Here is an 11,355-nt window from a genome sequence, read left to right as displayed (position 1 = left end):
CAGCCAGGACTGGGTCAGAATGAAAACGTCTTTATTTTTAAATATATATAATGTTCAAATATCTGTAATGTATCGAATGTGAATGTAACTATGACTTTCATTGTTTTAACACAGTCGTATTATCATCGTGTTGAATTCAATAAAAATATGCCAATTCAGCAATTTCCCTGATGGTGATTTATCGTAGCAACACCTTAGTCTTTAGGCAGTAGCTTTTCAGTACCGAGCGATCAATAACATGCTTTCGGCCACTGGTCGACAGTTGAGACTTGAGAATATAGCTTTTTATGTTTTCGTGGCATTACTGATTTGGATTTAAACTATATGACTTGTGTAAAGGTTTAGGTATATATAGGTCAAAATAACTGTTTTAGATCATTTCAAATCGATCGTACAACTATGCATTATACTAACATTTGGCTTTAACATACGTTTAATAGCATTGGGATAAGAACACGCAGGGTAGGGACCCATTTCCCCGATAGTAGCAATTCTGACAATTTGATATTCCAAAGAGCAATAACATTCATGGAATTATGACATGTTACAAGTTTGTGGAATACCTAACAGTATAGTTTACCTAAGATCTCAAAATAATAATTTTACGACATTGAGCTTCGAAAATGCTTTGTCGCTTAATCTTCTCAATCTGAACAATCTGGAAAAAAATTGCATGAGCATTCCTATTTATGTCTAGAGCACGTATACATCACTAATTATATATCGTTTGGAGGAGGTTAATAAGGTATATGAGCGATGAAGCGATAATTCTAGCTCATCTCAATAGGTCGCACCATAACGATATGAAGCCCTACATTGTTTCATCTGTATAGTAGATAATAATCAATTAGAATTGTGCGTGTGCGTGTGTGTGTTTGCGTAGTCGTAACGGCGTACGACCAGTAAACTTTACGGATTTTCTATGTTGTAAATAATACTTGGTTGCATTTTTATCCATTGATTGACTGGTTGTTAGTTATTCCGTGGGTTCTCAACTGGGGCCTGCGAACCCGCAAGGGGCCGGGGAAATACTTCTAATGGGTCGGTGAAAGATCAGTGAAAATGTTAAGAATGGAATGAATTGAAAAAATTTCAACGATAACTGATATTTTGCTTGTCTTGTGGTTTCGCCTATTTTAGCCCTTTAATTGTGCATCTGAGATGTAATGTCGATTATCCCTTGATTTCTCATCCTGTTTCTGCATTTTGTACAGTTCGCTTTGCAAGGGGTTCGCACAACCAAGAAAATATTTTCCGGGTCCGTATCAAAAAAAAGTTTAAAAACCCGTTGTTTATTCGAATGAACGGACAAATAAGAACCCATTTTGATTTTCCCTGACGTGATCTATACTGATTATTAAACACAAGTAAAGTAATTTGCAACATTTGTATTAATTCATTGTAATAAAAAAAAAGACATCACGTAAGTACAAAAACATATCACATGATTGATTGATCGGAGTGAAAAAAAATTCAAATAATTCGAGCAACGCATATTCAGTCGTAAATATCACAAGACCAAAATCACGGATAGGCATGGACTTGAAAAGGAAAAATAAAGAGAATGGTATGGAAAATGTAAGAAAGGCAAGAGTACGAAATGAAGATACTATTCATAACAAAAATAAACGATGCAGCATGAAGTCCTTCCAAATTTCATGATGGCGTTTGATTTATTCCATTTCCTGCAAATGTGAAAAATGAGCTTAGTAATGTAGGAGTTCTAGCAAGTTATGTCTCAAAATTTATTCGTTTGACATTTCAACTTACTTTGCTTCACATATCACGAGCTTTAGATCTGAGTTTGTTGAGAGCAGATTCTGCCATGTCAGCTCTTTCTTCAGCATCATCCAATTCGTGTTGCAGTTTACGATATTTTGATAAGTTTTGGTTGGCTTGTTCCTCGGCTTCTTCAGCTTGTCTCTTGTATGTTTTGACCTTGATTTGAAGTTTGTCAACAAGATCTTGAATGCGGGTCAGATTCTTTTTGTCTTCTTCTGCTTGATAAGTGACTTCCTTCAACTTACGTTCATGTTTACGCTGGTTTTTCACAGATTCACCATTTCGACGCTGTTCTGCATCAAGTTCGTTCTCAAGTTCGCGGACCTAAAATGATAGAGTTACATATAAGTATGTGTATAATAGAAAACCGTGTAAACGGTCGGTTGCATTTGCATATTATACATACTCTAGTTTCAAGTTTTTGAACTTGTTTCTTTCCTCCTTTAAGTGCAACTTGTTCAGCTTCATCGAGTCGTTGTTGAAGATCCTTCACAGTTTGTTCCATATTCTTCTTCATTCTTTCCAAGTGAGATGAAAGATCTTGTTCCTTTTTAAGTTCTTCAGACATTGTTGCAGCCTGTAAGTAAAATATTTAATAAGCATTATATATTTTGGGAATTAGTCTCGTGGTATAATACTAAATTGCTAATGATCATACGTCTGTAATTGCTTTCTTTGCTTTTTCTTCTGCGTTTCTCTGTTCCTGAACAGATTCTTCAACCTCTCCTTGCATGTTTTGCAATTCACCTTCCAACTTGCGTTTCTGGTTGATAAGTGCGGTGTTTTGTGTATGAAGAAGATTGGATCGTTCGCTGCTCTCAAGTAGTTCAGTTTCTGCAAGTTTGCGGCCGCGTTCTGCTTGTTCGAGTGCTGATCTCAACTCATCAATTTCAGCCTTCAGTAAGTTTTCTCTGCGATCGATGACAGCGAATTGTTCTTGCAGATCTTCAGAGTGACGTTGAGCTTCATCGACTTGCAATTCTAAATCCTATTATAAAATTTAAGATAGACATAAGAGATATATTAAGACATTTCAAATTAAAAATTATATTTATTTCGTAAACGTACGAACCTTAACATGAGCTTGGGCAGCTTTAACTGCTTTCTGGGAATCAGTAGCTTGTCGAGTAGAATGTCCAAGTTGAATTTCAAGATCGTTGAGATCTCCTTCCATCTTCTTCTTCATACGAACTGCTTCTTGTCTTGCCTTACTCTCAGAATCCAAAGTAGTTTGCATTGATTCAAGGGACCGTTGTTGGTTTCGTCTGCAAGTTTGAATAATGTTTTTATTTTTGAGTATATGAAATAAAAATTTATGAGTTTTCTATTGAAATTTTGCCGATAATTGCAAATACGTATTAAAACTGGTTGCGCAGCAAATGATAGCAGTTGCAAAATCGTTTCCGAGTTTATTCATTATCGCTAATTTGAGTCTTAACTTACCTTTGGCTATCAATTTCTTCTTCTTTTTCACTGAGTCTTCTTTCGAAGTCCTGTTTGATTTGAGCCATCTCCACTTGTAAACGGAGGACCTTTGATTCTTCACCTTCGATGGCACCTTCTGCTTCTTCTAGAGCGGCCTGCAATTTGAAATCATATTCAAGAAAAAATACTTTATGATATCAACTAAAATTGATGATCAATCATCAAGTCGTGTTAAATACCTGTATTTCGTTGCGTTCGTGTTCCAAAGTTCTCTTTGCCTTTTCAAGTTCATGTATGCTTTTTCCTCCTTCTCCTAGCTGATCAGTAAGATCAGCAATTTCTTCTTGAAGATTCTTGTTTTCTCTCTTGACAGTTTCAAGAGCATCAAGAGATTCTTCATAAGCATTCTTCATCTTGAACAATTCAGTTGACAAACCACGAGCTTCTTTCTGTGCTTGTTCTAAATCTACTTGCAATTCTTCTTCTTTTTGTTTGTGTTCGGCAAGAATCTAAAAACCATTTCAGCATTAGTAATTTGCTTAATGTGTCCAAATAATAACTCTGTGTTTGTCAGATTTTGAGCATATATTTATTTACCTTGTCAAAGTTTCTTTGCTTCTTGTCTAAAGCTGCAGCAGCCGAGTTAGATCTCTCAAGGTCGATTGTGAGATCTTCCAATTCCCCTTGGAGTCGGTTCTTTGTTTTTTCAAGGCTTGCACATTTTGCCTGGGTGGCTTCGACCTGCTCTTCAGCTTCTTGCAAACGAGTGGCCAACTTCTTCCTGCATGACAGATATTAGGAATTTTACATGTATGAGAGCTAATTATAAAATTTTGTTTCTAAATGATGGTGGTAACTTACTTTGCTTCTTCCAATTCTTCAGTTCTCTGAATAGCGTCGGTTTCATATTTGTTTCGCCATTGTGCAACTTCTGCGTTTGCTTTTGATAGAGCTCGTTGGAGTTCAGCCTTTGCTTCTTGTTCTTCTTCATATTGTTCACGAAGAAGATCGTTATCGTGTCTTGAAGCTTGTACAGAATGTGCAAGAGCAGCTTTCGCTTTAGCTTCTTCTTCAACAACTCTCTTGAGTTCTTCAATTTGTTGTGAAGAACTGTTTTTGGTTCTTGTAAGTTGAGCCATCAAATGCTCACGTTCTTCGAGTTGACGCGAAAGTTCGCCTGGAAAAATATGAGAAAATAATTCTTGCCTATAAAACAGTAATCAATATAAAAACAGTATTAAATACATTATTAACGACACTTTGATTTGCGTGAAGTTTGTTGGCGATATTCTTTAGAACAAATCACTTATTAAGGGAAAGCACTTGATTTCTGAATGTCAACTTACCATTTTCTGAGGAGAATCGCGCTTTAGATGCGTTCAATTCGTTTACTTCTTTTGTCAAGTTGTCACACTTGGATTTTGCTTCACCGAACTGTTCTTCTAGATTGCGAGCCATTTTTTCATAGTTAAGCTAAAACACAAGAATATTGAATATATATATCTATCAGTTGAATATATACATCTACTGATAATAATAAACCGTAAAAAAACTAATACATACCTTAGCCTTAGTAACGCTCTCAACGTTGGCAGCGAGATCATCAATTTCCATTTTCATTTCACTCTTTTCTTTTTCCAATTTCTGTTTGACTCTTTGTAAGTTATCGACCTGTTCGCTCATTTCAGCACTTGAATCAGCATGCTTCTTACGTAATGTTGAAACTGTTGCTTCGTGAGCAAGATTGGATTCTTCAAACTCGCGGCGAAGTTTTGAAAATTCAGCCTCACGGCGTTTATTCAGTTCAAGCTGAAAAGTAAATTCATTGTTTCAGTATATTATGTATTAAGCAATATTATAAGTATAGAAACTATGTGCGTCCTTTTATTTACCTGTGCAGCAGTTGCACCGCCAGCTTCTTCAAGTCGTTCACTTAATTCTTCCAACTCTCTTGAAAGATCAGCTCTTTGCTTTTCAACTTTTGCTCTTGCTGCACGTTCAGCTTCGAGTTCTTCTTCAAGTTCTTCAATACGAGCTTGAAGTTCTTTGATTTTCTTTTGGAGTTGCATAACAAGAGCTTGTTCATCTTCAAGTTTAGTTGCAAGTTGACTGTATTCAAATTCTTGCTTCTTCAATTTCTCTTCCAATCTCTGTTTATCGTTTTCAAGATCCATGACTGTTTCCTGAGTAAGTCTCAAATCTCCTTCCAACTTTCTTTTAGTTCGCTCCAGATCCATTCGGAGTTTCTTTTCTTGTTCGAGAGAAGCTTCAAGCTGGAAACAAAATGTAATTATCATCATACAATGTATCAAAATATGTATATATATTGGGTTACCATTTTTTTGTGACCTCAAAGCGGGACGCCTCAAAAGACAACGACCCCTTAGCTGTGATTTTGTAACTTATCATTTTCCGATTTTACTACATAGGCCTTCATTCCTACATTTAAAGCTGTCTTTATCGACCATATTGGTATCGAAATTTTATGCGCATATTCTCTGTACAAATATCGGGTTCAGTTTGAAAAATAGAAAGGAATTGACGTTAACGATACCGGTACAAATAATTCGATTTTAGACTAATTAGTATTGGTTTTACATGCGATACGTCTGCTATCAATGAGAATCAGTGGGAAACAAACGCATTCACCTTCAGTAGGTAGGCTAGCGCTGCGCTACACGGAAACAACAGTAACGAGAACATGTTCGTGTATTATGCTGGATGGCTGAACGCAAAAGCGGGACTTTTAGCTGACTTGACGGGACGGCGGGACAAGACTTTAAAGCGGGACTGTCTCGCCCAAAGCGGAACGTATGGTAAGTATGTTATGCTTACGTCATCAACTTGTTGTTCAAGTTTTGCCTTTTGCTTAGAAAGACTGTTGACTTTGTCTTCTTCGCCTTGTAAATCATCCAATGTTTGTTGATGTGCTTCTTGAAGAGCTTTCTTTTCTTTTTGAAGTTTAGCGATCTGTTCATCTTGTGTGGCTAGTTCTTCTTGCAAATTTTTCAACTGTAAATAAAAAACATAAACAAACAATATATCAACGGAGTTAATTTTGTTTTAAGGCATATAGAACTAGGGTGATATTTTGCACATACCTTATTTTCAGTAGCGTGTTTTTCTTTTTCCACTTTAGCAAGAGTGATTTCAAGATCATCAATATCTTTCTTTAATTCGGAGCATTCATCTTCTAGCTTGCGCTTTTTAGAAACCAATTCATTGTTCAATTCTTCTTCATCTTCTAGTCTTTCTTGTGTTTCCTTGATTTTTCCGTCCAATTCAACTTTGGTTCTAATAAGTTGATCGCAACGATCTTCAGCATCGTCGATTCTATCTTGTTCCTGTCAGATAAAGTTAAAACGTGAATTGGATAATTCCAAATGTATTGCACGCATCACCACATTGATACTCACAGACTGCAACTGTAAAACCAAATCGTTCTTTTCTTGGATGAGAGAAACTTGAGATTCTTCAAGTTCCTTTCGTCTCTTGGATTCTTTTTCAAAGTTGGTCTTGAGTTCTTCGTTTTCGGCTTCCAATTGTTCAAGTTCTTTTGCAGCTTCAGCAGTTTGGAGGAGTGGCTTGATCTTGAACATAAGTTTCATCCATTCCCAGTCACGTACACCAAAGAAAGCGCGAAGGTTAGATTGAAGAACGCGGACTGCCACTCTGAATAAGTTTTATTGATTAGGTTATGAAAAGGATAAATTTTGTTTTGTTTTGTTGCTGAGGACTACGAGATAATCAAATGAGTACTGGGAACTGAAGGAATACTAATGGGTTTGCAAACATAAATACAAAAAATAAAAATATAATTGTTTTAAACCGTGCATAGGAAAATGCACCATAATGTGAGAAAGCACATAACATATATTGTACCGTTGCTCACGACGATGTTCGTATTTGTGTATATTTAGAACTATTAAGATAAGATGAGACATTTCAATCAAGTAATTTCAGAATATGATTAAGTTTAAATTGTTAAATGTTTCTATTTACCTTCTTTCAATAAGTTTGTTGTATTCGATTCTCATTAATTTACCGCGCATACGAGCTTGAATAAGTTTAAAGATTGATGACAGTTTGTTGTCACGAAGTTCTTCCAAAACACCCAACATGCCAGCACGGAAGAAAACCTATGAAAATTCATACGATGTTGTGAAAATTTCAAAATACTAAATGACAACGAATCGCATCAATATTCAACTCTTCTCACCTTAGTGTGACCGAGTTTGTATTTTTCGTGATCAATGCCTTCAAGGGATGTGAGAATCTTTTCGGAAGCTTTCTTACTATCCAAGAATTGACCATCGGGAACGGCATTTGGGTTAAGAATACGGTATCTTTGTTTGAAATCGCCATAAGGAAGTCTGTTGGGGAAACCTTTGCGACAAATACGAATACCTTCCAAAACACCATTACAACGAAGCTGATGTAGAACAACATGAGGATCCATAACTCCTGGAGTTTTTGTTTCATTGGGAACAATACAACGGACGAAATGTGGAGCAGTTGATCTGGAAAATACATCATGATAGTTTAAATATTACCAGTCAAAGGAATATTGCATAAGTGAATATTCCATTTGTTATACTATGTACCTCAGGTTAGTCATGAGTTTGTTCAAGCTCTCTCTATGCATAGAAGATACAGTGTTGAAAGAACCTCCCTTCTTTCTCTTTCCTCCAGATTTCGCAGCTGCAGCTGCTTCCTCCGGGCTCATATAACCTTCCCAGATAGTTTGCATAAGTTTCAATGACGACTTTTTGTACAATTCTACAACGCTGTTGTTCAATGGTTCCTTATTTTTCTCGAGCCAATCGGTGATGCTGTATCCAACCTTGATTAAATATAAAATGTAATTATTAAATCTTTGTAACCAGAGAAGAAATCGAAACAACTCGAATACTTACAGTTCCAGCGTAATGGTGAAGCTCAAAGTGAGATTCGAATTTTGTCTTTTTGATTGGCTTTCCAAACGCCTTGGTTTTGCCCAAGTGATTTTGGTACAATTTGTCCATGAAAGATTTATCTGTAGCTTTCGGGAACATGCATTCTTCTTCAAGGATAGACATGATTCCAAGAGGCTGTAAAATGTACAAGTATTATTACATTGAACTGTGATATATAAATACATTTATTCAAATTGAAAATATTTGAATACTAACTTTTTCGATAAGTTCAATGCAAGCAGCCAAGTCCATGCCGAAATCAATAAAAACCCAATCAATTCCTTCCTTCTTGTATTCTTCTTGTTCAAGAACGAACATGTGATGGTTGAAAAATTGTTGCAATTTTTCATTGGTGAAATTGATGCAAAGTTGTTCAAAGCTGTTAAACTGGGGAATCAAAATTTAAATATTAGTATGTTGAGTTGCACAATGTAAGCTGCTATTAAGAAAACTTACGTCGAAGATTTCAAAACCAGCAATATCGAGTACACCAATGAAGTAACTTCTTGGCAGTTTAGTGCTGAGACTGTTGTTGATGATTTTGACCAACCAGTTGAAATGTTTTTCAAAAACACCTTTACTCAATCCGCCAATACCATAGGTAACTTGTGGGACAGTTTGTCCTTTAGTTACGTATTCGTTTCCAACTTTTACGCGTGGATGGCACAAGTACTTGAGAAAATCCGCAGAGTTCATACCGAACAAATATGCAACTTTGTCGGCATCTGAATACGATGAATAGCGTTAATTGAGTACATCTCATACAATAAAGTGGAACACTGGGTTTAGAAAACTTAAAATTGTTGTATATGAACCTTCTGTGCCATCAGGTTCCGCTTGTTCTTCACGTTGCTTGTTTTTGAACTTCATGTTTTGTTGGTGCATAATACCAGCCATGATGCGATAGATTCCACTAATTTCTTCTGGTGTAAACCCAAGAACTTTGAATGCATCCTATAACAAGTAATAATCTCTATGTTTCTTTAATTTTATGATAAAATTTTTACTATCAATATTGAATATTTAACTAAAATTCCTTACATCAGTTAAAAGCAATTCTTCTCCGTCATCTAAGTTGTTGACAGAAACAACACCCTGACTAATGGATTTGTAGTCGTAAGGATCCTTTGTGAGAAGAAGTTGGTCTGTGGAAGATAATACATATATTTAGCCGTTTAACGTCACAATAAATACAGAGAAAATGATTCTTATTATATGTCTTATATGTACCAATCAGTTCCGGTTTTGATCCTGAGATTAGCTGATAAAATATATGGTAGTTTCTTTCTCCTCCCTGTTGCCAGATGACTCGAGATTTTTCGAGAAGATCTGGGAATTAACAATAGTAAATATGAATACAATGAAAATATTTCCAGAAGTATGAATGAAGCTTTAATTTTCACTTACAATGCTCAATGTCTCCAGATGCTAGACTTCCGGTGCTACCAAAATGAATTCGGATGAATTTTCCCTGCAATTATAAGGCGTGCTTAGAATGATTATAGCTTTTATCAACAGTACAAGAATATTTTCAAATAATAAGCAACTTACGAAACGAGAAGAGTTGTCGTTTCTTACAGTTTTTGCGTTACCGAACGCTTCCATAGCAGGGTTACATTGCACGATTTGATCTTCCAAAGTTCCCTGAAGTGCGATAATGAGCAAATTTATTAAATCAGATAAAAGCAAGAAAGAAGTATTTTTTGGTATATAATTGTCCATACCTTATCATCATTTCCACCAGCATTGCCGTCAGCGGCAACAAGAGCAAAATACTGAATGACCTTTTTTGTGTTCACAGTTTTTCCGGCTCCAGATTCTCCACTGTGTAAATAATGAAAAATAATAAAAAATGATCATTGCATACTTTCTGTATTTGCATGATATTATATTTAATTTAAGGCACTCACGTAATCAACATTGACTGGTTCTCGCGGTCTGAAACGGAAAAAGAATCGTATATGAATATGAGTATTTGTTTTCAAAGTTACCAAGTTGTAGTAACATCGCTAGTCATACTTACTCATCAACATCTCAGTGTATGCATTGTCAGCAATAGAATACAAGTGAGGGGGCATCTCAGTTCGTCTCTTTCCCTTGTAAGCGTTGATGACGTATGGGGCGTATGCAGGCAACATCTTGTACGGGTTCACGGTGACGCAGAAAAGACCGGAGTATGTCTAATATTGCAATCGAACATAAATACACGATGAGTGATATACAAAGGCGTTTTAATAACAATGTAATGGAAATACTCACGTAAATCATGAAGGCTTCGTATCTTTCTTTGAGATTGTTGAGTACGCTGGCTTCGTTCAAATGGGTCATGTTTACCATGTCTTCGCATTTGTTGTATCGGGGTGGGTTCATCAGTTGAAGATCATCTTCTTTCACAGTTACTTCCTATAATAATGGAATGCAAAGTAGTTTTAAAAAAAGAATGCAGAATATATAATACAAAAATAAGTTTGTATATGGTACCTTTCCATCGTCACACGTCTTCAGTTTTGCTTTTCCTCCTTCGATTCCAAGAACCTCACCTCTGACATAAGACTTCTCCTTATCCGGAACCCAGGCATATTTCTTACCTGTAAATGCGAATAATGCAATTAATAATTCCATAATATTTTTCAATGTTGTGTAAATAAGGATAACTCACCATCGGGTTTCTGAGTTTGTAAAACTAGCATTTCTTCTTGAGACATTCGCAAGTATTGAGCAGCATCTTGGAATATAGATAAATCCAGAGTTGCCATTGCTGCTGAATTTGTCGAACTTCACTGTCTATAAATCCTAACCTTGGATAATAAACCTCTAAAGGTTATAACTATTAAATTATAGCGAAATCTCAAATCCGATATTTGAATCAGAGACAATGTACACCAACGAAGTAGAATGTATAATGTTTTAAATGCTATCAGAATCTCCTTTTATACTCGTCACATTTTCGCAGCGCTGGTAAAATTATTAGCACCACAAGTGATAACAGCTGTAATATGCTGCTAGAACAGTTATTGCATAGCGCATCTAACTTAAACTGCGAATGTAGCGCACAAATGTTACGGCATTCTCCGCATAAACCAATGGAGAACTGAAATGGTATTCAACTGCCACACTTCAAAGCAGCATTCGACCGAGAAAAATATTTGAACTCTTACAAAAAATTTTTTTTTATATATCGATATATATCATA

General features: G+C 35.9%; 1 protein-coding gene across 1 annotated transcript; it reads right to left on the bottom strand.

The window, feature by feature from the left end:
- Positions 1 to 1,373: 1,373 nt before the first annotated feature.
- Positions 1,374 to 11,055, bottom strand: LOC120329214 (uncharacterized). Its single transcript, XM_039395757.2, has 32 exons — positions 10,822 to 11,055; positions 10,644 to 10,750; positions 10,422 to 10,565; positions 10,186 to 10,342; positions 10,073 to 10,100; positions 9,887 to 9,986; positions 9,714 to 9,806; positions 9,570 to 9,633; positions 9,393 to 9,491; positions 9,204 to 9,307; positions 8,978 to 9,116; positions 8,619 to 8,887; positions 8,379 to 8,549; positions 8,124 to 8,297; positions 7,812 to 8,050; positions 7,427 to 7,727; positions 7,210 to 7,346; positions 6,624 to 6,879; positions 6,309 to 6,551; positions 6,043 to 6,219; positions 5,100 to 5,480; positions 4,771 to 5,016; positions 4,554 to 4,680; positions 4,069 to 4,384; positions 3,805 to 3,988; positions 3,447 to 3,716; positions 3,226 to 3,362; positions 2,855 to 3,047; positions 2,441 to 2,770; positions 2,189 to 2,359; positions 1,771 to 2,106; positions 1,374 to 1,685 (listed from the first exon to the last, which is right to left on the bottom strand). Exons 1-31 carry the CDS (start codon positions 10,916 to 10,918, stop codon positions 1,777 to 1,779), a joined length of 5,784 nt encoding a protein of 1,927 aa, XP_039251691.2. The 5' UTR covers positions 10,919 to 11,055; the 3' UTR covers positions 1,374 to 1,685; positions 1,771 to 1,776.
- Positions 11,056 to 11,355: the final 300 nt, after the last annotated feature.

This window comes from Styela clava, chromosome 12 (genome assembly GCF_964204865.1).
Source record: "Styela clava chromosome 12, kaStyClav1.hap1.2, whole genome shotgun sequence".
NCBI classification, from domain to species: domain Eukaryota; kingdom Metazoa; phylum Chordata; class Ascidiacea; order Stolidobranchia; family Styelidae; genus Styela; species Styela clava.
Note: the sequence above shows the minus strand (reverse complement) of the source record. Positions and strands in the feature narration are given on the sequence as shown.

Excerpts from the sequence above, each read along its gene's own strand:
- LOC120329214 (XM_039395757.2), bottom strand. The coding sequence starts at position 10,918 with ATGGCAACTCTGGATTTATCTATATTCCAAGATGCTGCTCAATACTTG. Across the intron at positions 8,550-8,618 it reads CTGGTTTTGAAATCTTCGAC|TTTAACAGCTTTGAACAACT; the intron begins GTAAGTTTTCTT and ends TTGATTCCCCAG. Across the intron at positions 3,989-4,068 it reads GAAGAATTGGAAGAAGCAAA|GAAGAAGTTGGCCACTCGTT; the intron begins GTAAGTTACCAC and ends TCTGTCATGCAG.